At 41.3% G+C, this 23901-nt stretch overlaps 1 protein-coding gene across 12 annotated transcripts in view; it reads right to left on the bottom strand.

Moving 5' to 3' along the window:
- PDE8B (phosphodiesterase 8B) overlaps nucleotides 1-23901 on the bottom strand; it is a 294732-nt gene that overhangs the window by 27331 nt on the left and 243500 nt on the right. For all 12 annotated transcript variants that reach the window (XM_010949268.3, XM_010949269.3, XM_074360079.1 and 9 more), the window contains 3 exons: nucleotides 5553-5595; nucleotides 2223-2300; nucleotides 1068-1144 (listed from right to left, as the gene is read on the bottom strand). In XM_010949268.3, coding sequence (XP_010947570.1) covers nucleotides 1068-1144; nucleotides 2223-2300; nucleotides 5553-5595 — 198 coding nt within the window. The remainder of the gene's footprint in view (nucleotides 1-1067; nucleotides 1145-2222; nucleotides 2301-5552; nucleotides 5596-23901) is intronic.

Here is a 23901-nt window from a genome sequence, read left to right as displayed (position 1 = left end):
TACATCCCAGCCCCGACCTCCTTTTTGACCTTCAGATTTATATACTCAATTGCCTGCCTGACATATCTATTGGAATATCTTGCTTACATGTCCAAAACTAAACTCATAATCTTGTTCCCCTCTTCCCAAAGCAAACATAACCAAAAAATGAAAGACAAGAGCTGTTCTACATTGCAGTGAAAAAACCACTTCTATTAATCTTGTGCTCAAACCAAAAACATGGGAGGCCCTGGTTGACATACCACTTTCCCTGAATTCTCTCCCTGCATGACAGTGTAATTCATCATCAAGACAAGTTGAATTTACCCCCAAAATATTTATTGATCTGTCCATTTCTCTCCAACTCCACTACTATAATTCTAGTAGAGCTAACACCATTTCTTGCTTGGAATTCTGGAAAAGGTCCCTAACTAGCGCCTTCTCTTTCATTTTTGCCAGCTCCATCCCATTCTCTGCAGGGCAGCTGGGTGTTCTTTTCAATAAACACACTTGATCATGTCACTCCACTACTTTAAACTCTCTAGTGATTTCCATCACGCATTAACTAAAACATGAACTCTCTATTACAGCCCAACTGGCCAGAATGAACTGAGCCCTGTGTAACTGTGTCACCATCTTCTCCCCTCTGCTCTCCCAGCTCCAGTCACACTGACTGTCAGGTCCTCAGCTGCTCCATCCCCCAGTTGTCCCACCTCAGTGCTCATCCCTTGCCATGTCTGCTGCCTAGAGGCCTCTCCTCCCTCTTCTACTCCGTTTGCATCCTTCAGGTCTTCTCCCGTCAGGTCTTACTTCAAACGTTACATCCTCTACGGAGAGATCCCTGACCACCCCTCTCACCAACCAAAACAGGGCCCTAACCTGATTTTCTCTCATAGGACCCTGCTGTTTTCCTTTATAGCAGTTTTTGTTACTTATAACTATGTATTATGTGTTTATTTAATATGTTTCCTTTACTAGACTGTAAACTCTATGATATCAGTAGTCTGCCAGTCATCACTTTATCTCCAGAATGGAGCCCAGTGCTCAGTGGCCCTGCGTGCAGAGTAGAGGCTGCAGCTGCCACTCACCTTTGTGATGGGAGCCTCGATAGTCATGGAATGAATCCTCGCCATGGATGGGTAGCGACGATTCTGTAGACTTGGTGCTGCAGAGAAGTCAAGAAAATTGTATCTGGTTTTGGTGGCTCAGCTTGGCTTAAGTGCAGCAAAGGAATCCTTCATGGACTGGGGGCCTGGTTCTCACAGGACTACTGTTCTGCAGTCCCCCCACAAAGCAATGAATTCAACCATCTCTTAATCCGAAAAGGCTGAGAGCTCATCCAGTACTTGCCAGGGTCTGGAAAGGGTGGTCTGGCCTGGAACTTTGATGGCAGGAAGGCTTTATGAGTCTCAAGTCCACAAGGGGAATTTCAGAGAGGGTTCATGAGATCCTGAGGCCTCATCCCAACAGCCTGATGATCCCCCAGGACTCACTTTCCTGTAAGTCGCTAAAGCCCAGCTTGGGCAGTTCTATCACTTTTAGTCCTCAGCCGTTGACCATGTAACTGGATGAGTGCAGTGCAGGAGGGGAGGCATGGGCCATGACTAGGGTGGGGGTCAGCAGGAGAATGAGCCCACGCTCAGTGGAATTGGGGCCAGGCACTCCGTCCACTTTCCTGAGCATTTAGGTTCTTAATACCAAGCTCTCATCTCTAAAAACTCAGCTAATCCAGGTGAAATTCCCTCATCCATTATCCTTTCCATCTAAGATATTCTATCTATCCACACTCTCAACCCATCTGAAAATATTTCCATTCACCTGTTCTTGACATTCCTGGTCCCCATCCCTTGCGTGCCATGTGATTTATCCATCTTATGTCTAAAGTCTCTGGTCCTTGCTAGTTCAGCCACTTCCCTCGCACTCAGGTATCCCAGTGTGACCTGAAGGACAGCACCGAGGAGTGACCTAGTTATTGAAACTGAGCTGCTCTGGTGTTTACGTGGCCTAACACACTTCAGGCCATAAAGAAACACGCATGGAGTCATTTCCAAGAGAAGATAAAGACTGTAAAAAGTGAAAAAGAATAAGAAGGCCTAAAAATTTTTCTGCCTACAGGGAAAAAAAAGCCACTTTAGTTGTGATCCTGCTCCTGGGGGTTTTGTTCACATGCCGATGAATTCTTGAATATATTCCTCTGCCATTTTCTACATTTTAGAGTCAAGGAAGTCTGAAAAACTTCTTACCATCACTGCCTCGAGATGATATTGACTTCACATCAATGGACTCTTTCCTCCTGTTCTTGTATCTGAATGAAAGAGACTCTGAGGAGTTCAGATTAGTAATGGAGAGTGATTAGTTTTCAGCTTATTCACAGGTGAAGTTTAGACATTTTTTCCCCTCATTCTCCAAAGAAAACAGGGTTACTTCTAAAGCACTGTCAAATATTTTTAATAATAAACCACTTTCCCTTCAAATCATTGGCACACACACAGTTATCGTCGTATTAGTTGTAAAGTGACGCCCTTTTCTCGCGGCGCCGTATCACATTGTAATGGGGCTTATTACTACAGGTTGTTTAGTTCCATGAATAAGAATCTCCTTAAACACTGGAACTTGGGGGAAATCTGGGGGGTGGGGTGGTCATAATAAACTGACCTGACGGATAATACATTTAACTGGGCGGGGAAATCTTTTATGGAGATATTTGAATAAGAGAAATAAAATATTAGTCAAATTTACAGAGAGTTGAATTTATTTGAGAAACTAATTTGGACCAATTTTAGGTCCCTCTTAAAATGTCAGACCCATAGATGGTCTTCAAGGTTCTCCTGAGAATATGATTTCATCAGATGATTCAGACTGTTGATCCCAGGAAGGAAGAGAAGAAAAGGTGGTTTTATAATCCCAACAATTTCACTTTCACTTTTGTACCTGTTTTCTGAGGGGATAAAAAGCACTTTAAAAAATCTGTGTTTAGTCTTTGCAGACTTTGAATTTAATATCTCAAAATGTGCTGTCACATTGATGCAAGATCTAATCAAATGATGGATGCCACCCGTGAGGACCAGGGGATAAATATGTCAGGGCAGCAGGGATGGCTTCAGAAACCTGCATTCTCGGGGCATTTTCTTGTGGGACTAACCCATAAGCAAGGAGAGAAACTTAACCATAACACAGAATTTCTCACTGTGGTAAGAGAGGAGGCAGGTGTGCAGGTTTCAGTAGGGAGAATGCTTTTCTCAGACACCAATAATGATCATATTCCAAGAAAGAACAAAAAGATGCAATGCTTTTTAAAGAATTGTCTAATGACACCGAAAAAAAAAAAAAGTGCAAGAAAGCATAGTAAAGAGAACCCGTTTCAGAGTCAAAATGCCCAAAGTCAGATCTCCACGATGCCAGCTAACAGCTGTGAAACCTTGGGACTGTTTCTCCGCTGTGTCTCAGTACCCACATCTGTGAGGCGGCGACAGTTACAGCATCTCATTCATAGGCTGTTGTCAGATGTAAGTAAGTTAACTCATGGGTAGCACTTAGAACACTGCCTGCTACATAGAAAATATGTAGTTCATGCTGCCTGTTGTTAATTACATGTACACATTTGCATATATACCTTCTTTTTAGGCACACATGGGATCATATATTATTGTTCTATTGCTGTTTTCACTTTATGTCTGATTCAGTTTTAAAAAGATTAAATCAGTAACTAAACTGAATTATATTTATACAGCATGAAGTGAAAAGCAGGACTACTATAAAATTAGTCTGAAGAATACAGCCATAAAGCCTTGTCTTAAATTACCTAACTTAAAATATTTAGTATCCCTTTGCCTAGTTTTCTTTCAGACTCTGCCTTAGTAATCTTCCTGGCTTTGGATATGAGTTTTTTCAAACCCTGAGAAACTAATAGTGGTCATTTGCACATGATTTTTTGTCTGTTAGGGACTTGATAATCATATACACTGCTACCGTTTGTTTACCAAATAACAAATTAAATCTAACTTATTAAAGATTTAAGATTAAATTCAGGATTAAAGAGCACAAGAATTCCTCAAAATGTAGTTTCTAAATAAAACTAAACTAAGGAGTCTACTTTTATGGCTACAGCCCAGGCTGGATTGTTGAATTCTAAGTCATTCATTAGAAATTGTTCAAAGATGCTTATTCTTTCTGATTTTTTTCTTAGCTAAAATTAAAATCTTTTAGCAACAGAAAAGACTAAAAATTCGGAGAAATTATTTCTTCAATAAAGGCCATTTAAATCAAAGAATTCATTTATTCATTTTTCTCAACAGATGCTTGCTGAGCACCTACTATGCACCAGACATGGTGCTTTACTATTTATTTTAAATATAGTAATTATCTTATAGAATCATTGCAACAATCTGAAAGCTACATAGTGCCATCCCCATTTTACTGATGAGGAAATTTAAACTTGGAGAGGTTTTATGCGTTGCAACGTCCAAGAGCTAATAAATAGTGGAACATACTATGTGTTCCAAGATGGGGTGGTTTCAGTTTGTCAACGTTCTGTATTTACTGAATGGTTATGTGCAAGGCAGTGCCAGGCACTATAAAGAATATGAAAATGCTTTTAACAGTTTTTGGCACCCAGTAAGTTAGTTAAAATAATACTCTTGCTGTGTTAAAGAAATAAACTAAAATATGAAACAGAGACAGAAAGAAAAAGTAGGGAGAAAAGGAGGAGGCTACGAAACAGTTAAATGCCAGGTACTGCTAGATACTGTACACATTTTCTCCTCTAATCCTCATAACCACAAAGAGACAGGCATTGTTAATTCATTTTACAGATGAAGAAACTGAGGCTCAGAAAGATCAAATGAAATCTTCCTGAGTAGGCAAAAATACGGTCCATTCTAGAATCCAGGAAAGGGACCACACAAGCAGCCCGGGGTCTGACTTCATGCCCCAGTGGCTGGGAAAGCCGCCAGCGGGGGAGGGAATGTGCGGTGTGTGTGCAGGAAGGAGAATTTTAAATCTTTGGTGGCAGACTGGTTTTTCCCTCTAATGATCAAAGAATTCCAGCTCTTTCAAATGTAGAAGTCATTAGGTCCAGTCCCCTCCTTTTATGGCTGAGGAAACCGAGAGTCAGACAGAGTCATGCTCAAGGTATGAGGTGAGGGTGAGGGCAGCTAAAACGGTGATTTGGTGCTCCTGGCTCCCAGGCCAGGGCCCGTCCCCATTTTCTCGTTGTATAGAGTCACTGACTACTTCAAAGAAAGGGAAGACTATGGTCTAACAACCCGTGTTCACTGGACTTCTGGGCCACTGTGTATTTTGAGTTTATCTGCTCTCCACGGTTTCTAGCCAGCAAAAGAAACCAGGATGGGGAAGGTATTCAGCAGACAAGGTTGCTATGAATGAAGATTCAAGACTTTTAAGGGGATCCTGCTTTTAATCTGGCTCTCTAACCTTTCAGTATCAGCACTTGGGTTTCAGCAATCCAAGTTCTGGGGTGGTGATTGTCAGTCCAAATTTCCTCCAAGTAATGTATAGACTTGAACCCACAAATTCCATCTGAGTGTGTAAGAGTAAAATTGAAGTACTCTCACCTGTCTGAGAATTGTCTCCTGAATCACGATGAATCTTGTGAATCTAAAGTTGTTCAGAGGTTTGGTAAAGCAAGAGAAAGAGATTTCAAATACGGTATTAGTTACATTTCTAGCCAAACAATTTCATTAAAAACTGAAAAATTCCAGAAAGCAAGAAGTTGCACAGATAGTATGAACAGATGGAAGATGTACACCAGGTGATAATACTAAAAACGCTCTGTTACAGTCAGACACTACAGAATGACTGAGCCTGAGAGTAGGGAGATATCCAAGGGATGCACTTTCAGAGCAAGAATCTAGAGCTCCAGTCAGCTGTCCTCACTCTGACAGTCTGCAGAAATGCAGAAAGACAAAAAACAGGATTTGAATAAGATTTTTATCAGGCTAATACGTAACCTGTTTATATTTCAGACATGTTATACATTTTTCCTGTCATATAAAAGCAATCTGAATTTAAGCCTAGGATTTTTAAAAACCTTTCTGAAAAGCTCTTCAAAGGCTCCTCAATTACAGTCAGGTTCCTAAATGTTTCTTCACAAAGCCTGAACTTTAGATTCAGTTTAGCACCTCGTTCTTTCTCATTATCAAAAACTTTTTGTGCTAATGCCCCATAAAAATCTGTCAACTGCTGAGTGAAGTCATTAACACTACAAGTGACGAATATGCTTTCCTTGGGGTTCTGCATTTCTTCTGTTTATAACTGACTGAGACTGTCGCTGGGCACGTCTAACTCGATCATGCTTATAATCATGCGGCTTTGCCGCTAAATCCACCTACTTCCAGTTTCTCAAACCATCACACATTTGTGGGCACTGAATGAATGGGATAAACTAACCTGGAAAACAAGAAAGGTGAGAGTGTAGGACTGTTTATGAGGGAAGATTAGTTTGGTTTAGTAACATCAGCTCTAATAGTCAGAAGTTCCCTATATATCAGATACAGGTAAATGTTCCAGCTTAATGGAACCATTCAAATATAAATGTAAAACTGAAGTGTTAAAATAGGGGTTTTCTATGAATGATTCTGCACAGTCCATTTTGCATAATAACAAACATTTATATGGCCAGCCTGTGTGAGGTCTTGGAATACCTGTGACGAAGGGCTGTGACTCATCTATCCCATAATTACGGGGCTTTTTAATTTCTTCTGTGAACTGCTTTATGTTTTTCCTTTACAAGTAAAGACAGTTTGCTACAAAGCTACTGAGTGGAGTACGAATTTTTGATCAAATGAACACAGCTTCTCAGTCGGTTAGCTCAAAAGCAAGTGAACTTTAAATGCTAACTTTTCTCTTTAAGTCACGGTATATCTCTCCTTTAGGAACAAAGTCCCCTGGGCTCCCAGATTACACAGAAAATCCCTCTCTTGTCTTTCATTGACCTCCACAGGCCAGCTGATTGAACTGTGAAGCTCCTAGGAGGTCGGCATGGGCTTTGCTTTCAATCTTAATGGAACCAGATGAAGCCCAAGGTCCAGAAGATGCACAGTCCAACCCTGCCTGTGGGATGGAAATGTGCACTGGCCCCTGAGGGGAGAAGAGGGAACAGGCGGAGGGGAGAGGAGAGGTACCAGGTCCATCTGCTGAAGTGGCTCTGTCTCTCTCCTCTTAGGATGCTGCATTCAGCAGTTCTTGAGCTGAATACGCCACACACTCCCAACCCTCTACCCCTGAGTTGCTCATCTGCCTCTGCTGGGCTCTTTGTTATGGACGGCAGCAGACACTGGAAATACTCTCCACTGACCAACTGACTGACCATCCCCTGCTTTTCAAGCAGAGATTCTGCAGGGCTGTGTTGGCATCAGCGCCCAGGATCTTGATTCATGATTTGCTTCACGATTTGTATGGAAAGCATCTGGTCTCAGGTTATCTATGTCTCTCTTCCAAATACCTCCCTTTTATAACCAAAGACTCACTTGAACGAAAAAGTTCTTTTAGAATTAGAATTTTCTTCTTGGATGTGTAAACCCACCTATCATTTATAACTTGGTATGAATGATTCCACTAAAATCATTTCCTCATAATTCCCAGCCAAGTACACTGAGGAAGTAAACAGACAATGGGTGCTTCTGTAGTTCGGCACTCTCTGGTGGGCAGCCAGGGGAGGCCCGTGGGCCTGAGGACCGTGAGGGGAAGAGAGGAGGAAGCAGCTTGTCCTGTGACCAGGGCAGCCGCCTGTGAGAGACGGCCACTCTGCATCTGCAATCGAGTCATGACAACACCCTCGCAATGGAGGGAAGGTCATTGTTCCTTCTGATGGATGGAGAAGCTGAGGTTTCAAGAGGTTGAGAAGCTTGCCTGAACGGCACAGCTGGCACGTGGCACACCCCAGTTTCAAAGCCGGCTTTCTCTAGCTCTGAAACCATTTCCTCTTTGTTACGTGGTCTCTGCAGTCAGGCCCCAGAGGGAAGCCCTGTCCCAGTCTTGTTAAACTGGGGCCTAAGGACAATATCCCCTGGTTCAGTGAAAGGCATCTGTTTGAATATCACCTCTTTTGTAATTTGGGGGAAGGTCTGAATCTGAGCGGTTTTGTCACATGCACACTAAAGCAAAGAAATCATAATTCAGTGTCCTGTGTCAGCCAGTCTCTCTGGAGTGTAGTGTTTTTGTTTTCCCTTTTGTAATGGAAATGTGTACAGTAATGACTAGGAATTCTGCTATCGTGTGTCCCACAGGCTTCAGCACCAAGTTTCTGCACTGTGAGTACCACTCTTGCCAGAGCTCAAGGCTGGAATTCCTTGGAAAGGCCTTGGAAGCTTACAAGCTGCTTTTGGAAAAAAAGTTCGTAATTCCAATCTTTCAATTATTTAAAATGCTATAGGTTCCCACAAATGTTGCTGTCCTTGTGCTAAATGCTTTGTTTACAGAGACCTGATTATGCCTGGCTCTAAAAAGCACAACGGGTGTGTGTGTGTGTGTGTGTGTGTGTGTGTGTGTGTGTGTGTGTGTGTGTGTGTTTCCAGAATCATCTGATTACTCTCTAAGAGAAAAACAATCATTTAAAAACGATATTTTCTCTACATATCTTCTCTACACATCCACCAGAATGTCTAAAACTAAAAAGAACTTCTGTCAAATATGTGGAACAACTGGAATTCTCAAATGTTCTTGGAGGGTGTATAAAATTGCACAATCACTATGAAAAAGGTCTGGCAGTTTCTTATAAAATTAAACATAGGCCTACCCTATGACCCAGCTCCTGAGTCTACTCAAGAGAAATAAAAGCATATAGTCACAAAAAGATTCACCTGAGAATGTTCAGAGGAGACCCAGACAGCCCAGAAGTCCATCAACAAGAGAAATTAACTATGGTAAATTGACACAATGGAATACCACTGAGAAATAAAAAGGGGGAAAATTACTGATAACATACAACATGGATGGATCTAAAAACGTGGATGATAAGTGAAAGAAGCCAGCACAAGAGTAGACACTGTGTACAGCTCTAGAACAGGCAAAACTAATCTGGTGTTAAGTCAGAGCTGAGAAGTAATCTCCGGGGCTGAGAAGGAAGGACCGGAGGCAGGGATAGCTGGGAAGGGCCTGAGGGAGCGTCTGAGATGGAAAAGTTTGGTGTCTTAATGGGGTCTGGGTTCCAGAGGCACATGCATTTGCCAAACCCAAGGATGTTATACTTAAGTGTACATTTTACCATATGTAACTTTTACCTAAAAATGGAAACCGATAACAAATATTAAAGTCCAATTAGTAATATGCATGCCAAAGTACCAGGGGTGAAATGTCCTGATGTTTGCAACTTAATTTGAAATCTATCCAAGAATAAGATGGACTGATGGATGAATCGAGGGATGGATAGATGAATCCATAGATATATAGACAGACAGATGGTTGAGCAAAATATTAACTATAGGACCAAGGTGGTTGGTGCATATGTATTACAATTCGTCTAACTCTTTTATATGTTTGAAAAATTTCATAATAAAATGTTGGGAAGATTTTATGTTCAACTGAGAATACAGATTGATGGCTAAAAACTGGAAGTCTGAAACATAATTTTAAAATCTGTGTAAATAAATTAGACAGAAAAAAACTGAGAACAGGCTGAAATTGAGCAAAGTGGAGTGCCATGTCATGGTCCCTGGGACTCCCCGCCACAAGCCCAGGCGTGAGAATGATGTTCCACTGCAAACCACAACTGAGAAATGTAGACGGCAGCTGGCAGTTTTCGAAGTACACGATTTACCTAGGTAACTATTTAATACATTGATTTTAATACTTTCATTGATCAATTTTTTGAATTATAGAGTTACAAGTGAATGTAAACCAGGATATATCTTATGGGAGAAAAACTCAGAAATAAATATATGAAAACATCCCTCTGACTATGATATGTTAAAATCAACTTTAAAAAAAGAAAAGAAAAGAAAAACCATGAGACTTTCCAGCAATTAAAATGAGTCAAGGCCAGGATCAGCACAACAACAAGGTAGCGAGCAAATAAGTACCAGGCACCTCCTTAACCTTCACTTCAGAACCGCCTTGGGGGGACGTGAACAGCATTTGGTAGAAATGTCTGGATCTCCTTTTGTCATCACTGAATGACAAAGTCATACCAGGCATCAGTCACAATTAAAATCACCAGATACCCTGGGATGTGACCCTGGGGGGTCATTCTCGATGCGCCCTTCTCTCATCTGCATGACTAGTCCATCATCAAATCCTGGAAAATCTCACTTCTACATACCTCTGGATTACCCACTTCACTTCTCTCCATTGTCAAGAGTACAGGCTACCATCAGCTCTCATCTGAACTCGGCAGTAACCGCCCCCAACCCCAACCTAGCCCATTCTCAACTTTTCAACCAGTGTGATCTTGCAAAACTGGACATTTAATCCTGTCATTCTCCTGCTTAAAATCACATTTGCCATTGGTTAGGGTCATCCCCACTTGACAACCTGGCTTTGAGGCTCCGCAGCGTGGCCTGGCCCGGCCCCTGCCAGCTCTCCGGATGCACCGCTGACCCCTGCCGCTCAGTCCTGGGCTCTCAGCCTGCAGGCCACACTGCCATCCCTCTCATTTCCCCATGGTCTTCACTACCCCAGAGCCTCCTCATGTGTAACTCCTGCCCAGAAAGCTTCCCAGTCCACTGTCTTCCTTTTGCCTGTCTGTGCTCCAGATCTCAGCTGAGAGGTGATTTCTCAGGGAAGCCTTCTCAGACATTTCCTGCCCATCCAGTCCCTCATGAGGTTAAGTCCTTGTGTCACATGTTCTCAACGGACTTTTCCTTTATTGCATTTTTTACAGTTCAGAACTTTTTACTTACTTGATGTCTGTTCTCCTTCCCAACTCTAAATTCTACTTTTAGCAGGAGTTATGTCTCACGTGATTACCTTTGCAAACTGAGTGCTAACACAATACTTGTACACAGAAGTTCAATAAATACGAGTCCATAAGAGACTGAGATTAACCAGGTTCTTCACCTTATAGCTTGTGGTGAAAACACTGTTATTAACGATTTGACTCATATTGGTCTTTGTTGATTATACTTAATACTGATGTCTCTAAAGTGTTTCATGGTAGAATATTGATAAGGAAGTTTTCCATAAAATGTGTGTATTTTTTAAAAAAGCAAATACAGTACTCCTTGAAAAAATACATCCATGTGCTCCCCTAGTGCCAAATCAATGACAGGCAAAAGGGTTGGGGTGACGGTGAGAAATAAGGCCATCAAATAACCTGTGTGCACCCTCCTCCCTAAACCAGTTCCCGCGCCTCAGAGAGATTCTTTGTTACGTTTCTTATCGTAATCAATGGAGTAATAAAAATCGGTAGGTAGTATTTTAGAAAACAAAAGGATTGTCCAAATCCGTACATAACATTTGTAATGGAATGATAAGTGACTCTGAAATATTTCTTGGTTATGCAGAAGAGTGCTAGCATTGATCAAAGTTTTCAACTTTGAAAATTTGAAACAATATTGTTTCGTTGTTTTTGTGTTCCCAAATCCCAAATATTATGAAAAGGGGTAAAAATCTGGTTAAAATGAAGAAAAGCACTATTCTCTTAAATAGTCAGTGTAAGCAATCCTGAAGACTGAACACTGCTGATCAACAACTTCAGGACAAAACCAAACGTAATGAATGGAGTCTGAACGCTGGATGAGAGACCTCATCTTGGGAGCTGAGTCATTTGAGACCCTCCCTTCATTTACATGTAATGAAAATGACAGTGGGAGTGGTGTGATACAGAATTTCTTTGATCATCTTTCTTCACTGAAAACACTTCACTGAGTATTTCCCCGGACGGTACAAGTATCTGATGCATAGATCAAAGATCTTCTCTGTCTGCTCTATTTTCAAAAACTACTTAAAGATACACTTCTCAAAATTCCCAAACAGCAAACAAACACCAGTGTTAACCCAAACACTGAAAGAAAACTCCTCATGCAACACTCTGGGTCCTGGTCCTCAATGGTTACCTTCACATAAACTGCTAACGCTATGGACATACTGTTGCCACTGTTTTCACGTATCCTCAGTCTGGCTTCTCAGAGCCCCGCGGCACCGAGACAGAAGGGAACTGCTCGGATGCCGATCTTGATACCTGGTGTCAGATCTCCTCACTGCAGTTAATTTTACGAGCCTAGAACACTCCATACAACATCATTTCTCCCCTTTTATCTCGATGGTAATTTAAAATGTTACTTATATCAAAGCAACATACATTGGTTTGATATAAATGAAAATACATAGGAATATTTAAGGTTACACAAGATAAAAAAGGAAAATCTCAAGTTGGTTCCCCTCCCCCCGACCCCCAGGTAATTTGCTGTACACGAGACAAGTGCAGAAATAAGTATCTCCTCTGCTGTTAGGTATATTTTCTTGGAAAAATTTAAGCATCCGTCTCGTGCAGTGCCAGACCTAACAAGTTCAGGTATCGCTGGTGTCCCCGGGTCCGGATCGCTCCTACCGCAGTGCTAGCACCCACTGGCCTTACATTCAACACGCGCTTGCAAAGAGCCTTTACAGAGGGCTCCCATCACGTAGTCCAGTGACAATCACTTTTGTATCCTCATCTCACAGAAAAACACTTAACGCAAGCTACCACTCAGGCTTAGGTGTTCTATCTTTTTTCCTTTGTGTCCAGTTTCTCTTTCAGTGGCTTTCAAATACCTGCAGTGTAAGCACTAGTTGGCTTCACACCTGGCAAATACTGAGTTCGCTAATACGGAAATACGACAGTGATTCTCAAACTTCAGTATGAGTCACAAGCACTCCAGAACCTGTTAAAACCGGTTTTTGGGCCCCACACCCAGTTTCAGATTCACCAGGTCTGCGGGGGAGGTGTGTGCCTAGAACGTGGATTTCTAACAAGTCCCCGGTGAGGCCGGGGCGACTCCTGACGCCTCCCCGCTCAGCGTGCCCTGCGCCCCAGCAGCACTGGCGACCCCCAGAGCGTGTTAACTCTCCCGACTCTCAGGCTCACTCTAGACTCTGAATCAGGATCTACATTTTAACATGTAATCGCTGAGTGACTTGATCACACGTTGCAGTTTGAGAAACACTGATTCAACTGCACAAAGAGAAACTTTACAGAGGCTTGCCAGCAGATCTTTTGATATCTCAGTTGTGTACACTTAGAGCTTCACTGTCTCAGTTTCCTTATGGGTAAATGGGGACCAAGGCCTGCTCCTCAGGATCTATGGGGATCCAGTGAAATAATGTGTGCACAATGCCTCGCCCACTGGGTCTCAGGCTGGTCTTCACATGGAATCACCCGGAAGGCTTGAGAAACCACACTGCTGTGCTCCACCCCCATCATTTCTGTCTCAGTAGGGCCAGGCCAGGGCCTGAGAATCTGCATTTCCAACAAGTTCCCTGTGAGGCTGAGGCTGCAGATCCAGGGGCCAGACTTTGAGAAGCCCTGGCCCAGAGCCCACAGAGGGTGCCCGGACAGTGCTGGACCCCTCCGCCGTCTCCGACTGCTGAGAATCTGGACGCGGTACTGCCTGCTATTTCAGGACTGATTTTAGTTTACAGAAATCATTTCCTTTAAGGCAGACACACAAGGAGCACATTTGTGTTTCTTACTTTGATGCCATCATCCCTCTAGCCTGTGTCCCCTCCCTGCTCAGCGACACAGAGAAACTTACATTAAATCGGCCCAGAAAGAAACTTCATTTTTCTTAAAGTTTCTTGTTCTCAATGAACTGTCCATGACTGAAGGCACTTTTGCTAAACACTCTGTTGTGTAAACTCATATGCCTGCTAGATTCTGTCCAGAGCATGCGGGAATTGCAAAGACCTAACAGGTTCCCACTCCTATTACCCCAGCACTCAACAGAGTCATTAAACTGCTTGATGACACCAGGGCTTCGCTTGCACCGAGGTTAGCAAAAGACAGAAGCCATCAGCAGGACCCTGCTTACTCAGTCAGGCCCCGAGAAAGCTAGCATAGAGGCAGGGACAGCACGGGGAAAAACTGGTAATGATGAGAGGACAGGATTATAAAACAGCTTTGTCACTGTGTCCTGAGGCTCTGAAAATGCTGTTCATTAGAATCTTCATTTACATTTGGTGAACAATCACCCCCAGGAGAAAAAGGGCATCTCTAATTGATACCTCATCTTCTAACTCAACTCGAGGAATACTTACTGGACCTGTGAGGCAAAGATGGTCAGGACTTAACCCCTGCTCTCAAGGAACTTACTGATAGGGGCAAAAACCAAGTACCGTCACAATGACTTTGTTCATTCTGTGTTTGTTGTGCGTACACTGTGTGTCAGGCAAGGTTCCAGGCCTTGGGGATATGACAGAAAACAAGAGAGATTCTCAGGAAACTGGTTCAGAAGTGCCAAAGACAGCATTTCACAAAGGGTGTGATGCTGAGGGGTTAAAAGGGACGTTGAGGGCCTTCCAAAACTTGATGCTAAATAACCTGGAATCACATATTCAAGTCATTTGCCCTTCAGTGTTTTTCCAAGCCCTCTGAGTTTATCAAGGAGAAAGCCTCAGGCTGGTGCTGGTGAGTCCTTAAACACTGACCACTTTCTAAGGAGAGGGTGCTCAGTCTCAGAACTTTGAACCAACAGCAATATCTGTCCAGATGTACCAACACAGTAGGGTTTTTTCTTTTATATCTGTTTTACTGTTCCCTTCCGTTACGGCTAGTAATTACGGTATTCCGTTGTATGGCAGCAATTACTGTGGTGATATAAAGTTTTAAAAGTGACTCCTTCTAAAGAAAAACGTTAGACATGAATAGGTCAGGTGGTGCCCGGATATGGCAATAATCAACGTCCTGGAGCGAAGCATGGGAAACGGCCCTAAGCGACGTGCGCATCCTCGGCCCCCCAAGTGCCCTGGCTTCCGGGGGGAGGAGTCAGGCCTGGGGGGAGATTAGGTTTCCTGGGGGAGACTGAGAAGCATGGCAGGGTGTGGACGGGCAGGCAAGTAGCACAGTGATGATGACTCAGTCACCTTCAGCTCTGGCACCGATCACACTGGACAGAGGTTTACCTGCAAAAGGCTTTCTTTGAATTAACTCACAAAATATAAATCAGGTAAAGCAGAGCTGTTTCAGTTGGAAGGGCAGGTGGGGGAGGAGGCCTAGAGCTCCTTATCCCTGGCCCCTTCCTTCCTCTGGGGAAGCCGAGGGCTTCCTTTAACAGAGAGTGGAAGCAGAGCCAGACACACCCCCGATTTCAGAGGAGTGAGCTGCCACTCAGCCTGGCTGACACCACGGAGGAGGGCAGCGCTGCATCGGCTGGAGAGGCTGCAGAGTGACCGGCCAGCAGCCGGGTGGCCCTGGCAGGCCCGGCCCCCACTAAGCTGGCTTCCTCATGTCAGATGGATGGGTCCGTGCCCAGCGGTGTGAGACACGGCTCCCAGCAGCCATTACTGCCACCAAATTCTCAGAGGCGCCCTGTGCACAGCCCTGCGCTGCCTGTGCCTCCCGTGGCTGTTCCTGCCTTTTCCGGTCCGAGGCTGCAAGTCTGAGTGTGGATGCCACCTGTTTAGAAATACTAGTAAATGACACCATTAACTTAATTTGGTCTGGAAATGCTCCCTTAGGAATGAAGGCACAGAGGAGTATTAAACACCCCTCCTCTGCCCTAATAAAGGGAAACAAGATGGATGAATCAAGCAGCATTCTTATTTTTTTTTTTAGAAGTATACGAGTCCCATGTGGCATGGGCAGTTTTTTCCCTTTCAAACAGTAAAAATCCCACTCAAGCCCAAGCAAGAGCGTCGTTACTGGAAGGCTGTAGCTGTAACATTGCCTTCAAGTCAGTAATGGCTGTGAGTGGAGCTCTGTGATGGCAAGCTAGTGCAGGAGGATGTTACAGGCAGATTTAATTTTCTGGGGTGGCCTGGCTGATGGAAGGGAGGCAGGAACAGAGGGCATCAGAGAGTCCTGAGATAGTCTCACTCTGAACAAAGAAATGGAGTTCTATTTCCTCTGTCCTAGCTTGCCGGCTTACAGACTTGGTACTATTAATGCTGAAAACGTACCAGAAAAGCCTGTCTGAAATTCCTGTCTCAGAGCAGCTGGAAACCTAAACAGATTTAAAATTTAAATACTTTTTGTTAAAGTTTTGGTCCTGTCCAGGTAACAATTTATTTGCGATCATTTAGGCTGGTCCACCTGTCCAACCTGGCCCTCTCTGCCTGGGGCTGTTTATGTGCAGCCCTCATCACCGGAAGGTTCTCACCGCAGCACTCATGCCCTAGGGCCCTCAGGCTCCCTCAGGAGAGGAACCTACCCTCCGTGACACTGCAGGCGGGTCTGCTTCAGGACAGAAGGCAACGTGGCACAAGTGCCGGGGCCTGTTCCGCACCCTCCCGAGAGATGTGTCAGGAGAGGGGCCTGGAGGCCCGTCAGGGGCAGCAGCGCAGCATCTAAGTCATCACATACGTGGCAACTATTCTGCAAGTTTCCTGGGGAGGAAACTGCTTTGCCCCCAGGAACTAAAAGTCCACATTAGAAAAAAGCCATTTCTCAAGAATTAGAGACCGTGGAGTGGAGGTGTATGTGGGAGAGACAGCAGTCTGGTTCAGCCTGCAGCCTGCAGGCCGTTCAGACTCCTACTGACCTGTCCCAAGGGAGGGGCTCAGGCCGAGTGTGCGGGGATGTGCCCAAGCGCACAGGGCTGGAAAGGGGCAGCGTGAGGGCAGAGCTACTGTGCGTGCAGCCTTCTCATCAATCTTCCGTGCTCAGAAATGGCAAATATTTCAGAAAAGTTTCTCTTAATTTCTTTAAAACATATGTGTTTAAGGCAAAATCATAACATTGTCTTGTGGGGTTTATAATGTATATAGATGTAATACATATGAAAAATATAGGAAGGAGAGTGGTAAGTGGACCTTACAGTTGCCAGGTTTCTATGTTTCACATGAATGATACAATATTAGCTCAAGTTGTCTGTGTGAAGTTAAGGATGTATATGAAAACTCCTAGAGCAACTATTAAAAAAATGCGAAGGTCACAAAACTAGAACAAATAATCCTAAAGTTTATATGGAATCACAAAAGACCCAGAATTGCTAAAGCAATACTGAAGAAAAAGAACAAAGCTGGAGGAATAACCCTCCCAGACTTCAGACAACACTACAGAGCTACAGTCATCAAAACAGCATGGTACTGGCATAAAAACAGACATATGGATCAATGGAACAGAAGAGAACCCAGAAATAAACCCACAGACCTACAGTCAATCTTCAACAAAGAAGGCAAGAATATACGATGGAGTAAAGACAGTTTCTTCAGCGGGTAGTTCAGAAAACTGGACAGCAGCGTGTAAATCAATGAAGTTAGAACACTCCTTCACACCATCGAAAAAATAAACTCAAAATGGCTTAAAGACTTAAATATAAGACAAGACACAATACATCTCCTAGAAGATAACATAGGCAAAACATTCTCTGACATAAATCTTAGCAACGTTCTCCTAGGACAGTCTACCCAGGCAACAGAAATAAGAGCAAAAATAAACAAATGGGACCTAATTAAACTTATAAGCTTTTGTACAGCAAAGGAAACCATAAGCAAAACAAAATAACCTTCAGAATGGGAAAAAATATTTGCAAGTGATGCAACTGACAAAGGTTTAATTTCCAGAATATATCAACAGCTCATACAACTTAATAACAAAACTCCAAAAAACAAACAACTCAATCCAAAAATGGGCAGAAGACCTAAACAACTAATTCTCCAATGAAGACATACAAATGACCAATAGGCACATGAAAAATGCTCAATATTGCTAATTATCAGAGAAATGCAGATCAAAACTACAATAAGGTATCACCTCACATCAGTCAGAATGGCCATCATTAAAAAATCTGAACGATAAATGCTGGAGAGTCTGTGGAGAAAAGGCAGCCCTCCTACACTGCTGGTGGGAATGTAGTTTGGTTCAGCCATTATGGAAAACAATATGGAGAGTCCTCAAAAAACTAAAAATAGACCAAAAATTCCCCTCCTGGGCATATATCCAGAGGGAACTCTAATTCAAAAAGATAATGCACCTCAATGGTCATAGCAGCACTATATACAACAGCCAAGACATGGAAGCAACCTAATGTCCACTGATAGATGACTGGATAAAGAAGTTGTAGTATATTTATACAATGGAATACTACTCAGTCATAAAAAAGATTAAACTAATGCCATTTGCAGCAACATGGATGGCCCTGGAGATCATTATTCTCAGTGAGTAAGCCAGAAAGATAAAGAAAAATACCATATGATATAACTTATATGTGGAAACTAAAATAAAAAAAGAAAAAAAGTACACTAATGAACTCATCTACAAAACAGAAACAGACTCACAGACATAGTAAACAATTTTATGGTTACCAGGGGAAAGAGGGTGGGAAAGGATAAATTTGGGAGCTTGAGATTTGCAAAGGTTAACCATTATATATAAAAATAGATAAAAAAACAAATTTCTTCTGTATAGCTCAAGGAACTGTATTTAATATCTTGTAATAACCTTTAGTGAAAAAGAATACGAAAATGAATATATGTGTATATATGCATGCCTAGGACATTATGCTGTACACCAGAAATTGACATTGTAACTGACTGTATTTCAATAATTTTCTTTTAAAAATGCAGAGTTTTAATAAAAAGCCAATAGATAAATAAAACAGCATTTTAAAAATTGTCCAAATAATCTAAAAGAAGTCCTGCATAAAGTAACAAAGTAGTAAACTGGTAAGGATTAAAAGGAGGAGACAAGCCCACACAGTTAAGAATCTTAACATTGTTCTCTCAGCACTTGTGAGAACTAGAAAAAATTAGTAAAAACACAGAAGATATGAAGAATGCAGTCACCACTTTGATCTAACTGGCATTTGTAGAACACTGCCCAACAACAAAAGAATACACATTCTTTCAAATGAACTTGAAATGTTGACTAAGATGGACCTTAATCTGACCATAAAAACAAGTTGCAAAAAATTTAAATGAATTCAAATCACACAAAGTATGTTCTCTGACCACATGGAGATAAATTAAAAACCAGCAACAGAAAGGTATCTGTAAAATCCTCAAATACTTGGACACTAAAAAACACACGTCTAAGTAGCCCACGGATCAAGGAAGGACTCAGAAGGGAAACAGGAAAGTATTTCTAACTGAATGAAATGAGAACACGTAGTACAGGAAAGAGTTTAGAGAGCAGGCCTGAGGTTTCACTCTTCAGAGGAGTCTGTGTTCAGGGTTGGCCAGTGCCTGGTGTCTGCAAACTTGACTTCTGGAATGTTCCCTACAATGGTAAGACTGTTTAGCCCATTTGAGGTACTGACCCCTGCTTTCCTTCTGGGAGATGGGAATTTTGATATTTGTGGCTGGTTCTTGTGCCCATGAGACCAGGTTTCAATAAAAACCTTGGACCTTGAGGACGCAGGTGAAAATACTGCACACACATTACTGCAGTCTGCTGCTCTGCAAGGGACCCTGTTCTGTGTGGCATCGTCTGGGGAAAGGAAGGCAGGAACACTGGAAGCCTGTGCCTGTTTCCTTCCTCTCTGCTTGATCTCTTTTCTCTTTTATGGTTGTTGTAATAAAACTATAGCCCTGATTACAACTGCCTCTGAGTCCCTGAGTCTTTCCAGTGAATCTCCAAACATACATCCTCCTAAACAACCTATCAAAATTTGGGGTACAATTAAAGCAATACTTAGAGGACAATTTATAGCAGTAAATATGTTAGAAAAAAAAACCCCTCAGTTTTAATTTTAAAAACTAGAAAAAGAACAGCAAGTAAACCCAAAGTAAGCAGAAGAAAGAAAATGATAAAGATCAAAGCAGCAATCAATAAAGCAGAACACACACAAAAATAAAATCAGTGAAATCAAAAGTTTCAGGTCCAGATGAGGAATTGTATGAAACTTTTAAGGAACAAATAATGTCAATTATCAAATTCCAGAAAAACAAAGAAGAGGAAATATTTCCCCACTTATTCTATGAGGCCAACATAACACTAATCCCAAAACTAGACAAAGACATTACAAAAAAAGGAAATTAGAGACTAATATCCCACATGAACATAGATGAAAAAATTCTTTACATTATAGTAAATCAAATCTAGCAATGTGTGAGAAAGATAATAGATCACGTGAGGTTTATCCCAAGAAATGAAGGTTGACTTAACATTTGAAAATCAATATAATCAACTGTACTAACAGACTAAATGAGAAAAAAATTATTTCAATAGTTTTTTTTTGAAAAAGCATTTGACAAAACCCAATATCCACTCCTAATTTAAAAAAAAAAAAAACCTCTCAGCCAACCAAGAATAAAAAGTAACTTCCTTGACCTAGAGTTATATACAAGAAACCTATAGTTAGCATCATATTTAATGGTCAAAGAATGAATGCTTCCCCCCTGAATAAGGAACAAGGCAAAAATGTCTGCTTTATCACTTCTATTCAACACTGTAATGAGGGCTCTATTCAGTGCTGTAAGGCAAGAAAAAAAAATGAAATGTATCCAGAACACTCTTTGACAGAAGTTGCAGCAATATTTTTTGGGACATGTCTGCTCAGGCAAAGAAAACAAAAGCAAAAATAAACAAATGGGACCTCACTAAGCTTAAAAGTTTTGCACAGGAAAAACTATCAACAGAATGAGAAAACAACCTACTGAATGGGAGAAAATAATTGCAAATGACATGACTGATAAGGGGTTAATATCCAAAGTATACAGACAGCTCATACAACTCCATACCAAAAAAACAAACGACTGATTAAAAAAAGGGTGGAAGACCTGAAAAGATATTTTTCCAAGGAAGATATACAGATGGTCAACTGCCACATGAATAGATGTTCAACATCACTAATCAATAGAGAAATGCAAATCAAAACCACAATGAGATATCACTTCAGATCTATTAGAAAGTTTATCATCAAAAAGTCTACGAATAACAAATGTTGATAAGGATGTGGAGAAAAGGGGACACTGTTGGTAGGAATGTAAACTGGTGCAGCCACTATGGAAAATAGTATGGGGATTCCTCAGAAAATTAAAAATAGAACTACCATTTGATCCAGCAATTCCACTCTTGGGTATTCATCCAAAGAAAATGAAAACACTAATTTGAAAATATACACACACTCCAATGTTCACAGCAGCATTATTTACAATAGCCAAGATATGGGAGCTATCTAAGTGTCCATCAACAGATAAAGAAAACATGGTACATATATATGAATGGAATATTACTCAGCCATAAAAAGAATGAAATTCTGCCAATTGTAACAATGTGGACCTGGAGGGTATTATGCTTAGTGAAATAAGTCAGACAGAGAAAGACAAATACTGTATGTAATTACTTATGTGTGGAATCTAAAAAATAAAACAAATGAATATAACAAAACAGAAACAGACTCAGATCTAGAGATCAAACTAGAATATAAAAATACATGTATGTATAACTGAATCACTATGCTGTACACCAGAAGTTAACACAACACTGTAAACTGATTATACTTCAATAAAAATATAAAAATAGAGATCAAACTAATGGTTACCTGTAGGGAGAGGAATTGGGGAGGGGCATGATAGGGGTAGGGGATTTAGAGGTACAAACTTCCAGGTATAAAATAAGATGCAAGGGAATAGAGCCAATGTTTTACAATAGCTTTAAATAGAGTATAACCTATAAAAATATTGAATCACCATGCTGTAACATCTGAAATTAATACAATACTGTAAATCAACTATACTTTAAAAAAAGAAATGAAAGGTATCCAGTTTGGAAACAAAGTAGTAAACCTGTCTTTTTTTAGCAGATGATATCATTGTCTATTTGGAAAATCTGATGGAATCCATAAAAAAGCTGCTAAAATAATGAATGTAGGAATGGTGCAGGAGAGAAAATCACTACAGAGAAATCAGTTGTATTTGTATATAACAACAGTGAGCAATCAGAAACTGAAATGAAGAGAATAGTACTTAAACAGCTTCCAATAGTATGAAATAATTTTAAATAAGTCTGAAAAATGATAGATAAGGCCTGTACACTGAAAACTACAAAACAGAATTGAGATAAATTAAAGATAACCTAACTAAATGCAGAGCTAGACCGTATTAATGGATCACAAAACCCAATACTGTGAAGATGACAATTTTTGCCAAATGTTGGGTTGTCGTCTTAATCATAATTTCAGCAGGCTTTTTTTGTGGAAGTTGGCAAGCTGATTCCAAAATGTACACAGAAATAAAAAGGCTAGAATAAAAAATGTTAAAAAAAAAAAAAAAAAGACTAGAAAAGCCAAAACAATTTTGAAAAAGAACACAGTTTGAGGATTGACAGTACCCAATTTCAAGACTTATAAAGCTACAGTAACAACGACTGCATCGAGATGGACAGATAGATCAATGGAACAGAATACAGCATCCAGCAAGAGAACCACACATAAATGGTCAACTGGTTTTTGACAAAGATGTAAAGGCAGTTCAGTGAAAAAAGGACAGTCTTCGCATTAAGTGGAGCTGGAACAACTGGCTATCCAAATGCCAAAAAAGCCTTTCACCCACATCTCACTCTGCATACAAAAATAAACTCAAAATGGAACATGGACCTAAATATAATAGGAATAACTATCATCTTGTAAAAGTAAACATGGGAGAAAAATCTCTGTGATCCTGGGTCACCAAAGGTTTCTCAGATGTAACAACTAAGGCATGATCCACAAAACATGGATAAACTGGACTTCATAGAACTTCTCCACTTTGGAAAATATTGTTAAAAGAATAAGACAAGCCACAGACGGGGACAAAATATTTGCACATATCTGATAAAAGACGTTTCTCCAGAATATATATGAAGAACTACCAAAATTCAACATTAAGGAAACACACAACCCAATTCAGAACTGAGTGAACTATGTGAACCTACAGTTCACCAACGAACATATACAAGTGATGGCCAGGATGTGCGCAACTCGAACTCTCATGTTACTTGGTGGTAATGGAAAATGGTAAAAAAACAAAAAACAATTTTGAAGCAGTTCGAAAGTTCCTTAAAAAGTTTAACATGCACCTACCAAATAATGCAGGAATTTACCAAAGAGAAATGAAAGTACATGTTCCGTCAATGCCTTTACATGAATGTTCACAGCAACTTTATTCGTAATGGCCAAGTCTGGAAACAACCCAAATGTCCATCAACATTTGGATGTTATGAACGAATAAACGAATTGTGGTATAGTTATACAATAGAATACTACTGAGCAATAAAAAGAAATGAACTACTAAAATCCACTGAACTGTACACTTTAAATGGGCAAATGGTACATTTATATCTCAATAAAGGTGTTACAATAAAAAGAAATGAAATTAATAAAGGCTAGAGCACATGTGAATCTCAAAATCGTTATGCTGAGAGAGAAGCCACAATAGAAAGAGTACTATATATGCTATAATTGTATTTACACAAAATTCTAGAAACTTAAACCTATTCTAGAGTGATCAGTGGTTCCCTGGAAATAGAGGAGGAGGAGGTTCAGGAGGGAAGGAACACAAATGGGCCCAAGGAAATTCTCTCCTCTGCACATCTAACCAGCCAGCAGAGCCTCAGCCTGCACACCTCACCCCCCTCACTTCCCTTGTCCGGCAGAGGCCTCCAACTGGTGCCCCACGATCGCCTTCCGCTCCATGAATTCATGGGAGCTCACCCCGCCAATGCCCAGCCCATCCATGGGGAGGCAGTCTCTGCTCCCCTTTCTGTCTCACCCCACGATACCTCATCTGGCAGAAAGTATGGGTAATTCTTTGGTCAGAACAACTCTTAAGCCTATCTTCTTTTTCACCAGTCTTTAAGATGGGGGCTACCCGTGCCCCTCTGTTTTTCTGTTTTAATATATCTGAGTATTG

This window comes from Camelus bactrianus, chromosome 3 (assembly GCF_048773025.1).
Source record: "Camelus bactrianus isolate YW-2024 breed Bactrian camel chromosome 3, ASM4877302v1, whole genome shotgun sequence".
In the NCBI taxonomy this organism is placed as follows: domain Eukaryota; kingdom Metazoa; phylum Chordata; class Mammalia; order Artiodactyla; family Camelidae; genus Camelus; species Camelus bactrianus.
Note: the sequence above shows the minus strand (reverse complement) of the source record. Positions and strands in the feature narration are given on the sequence as shown.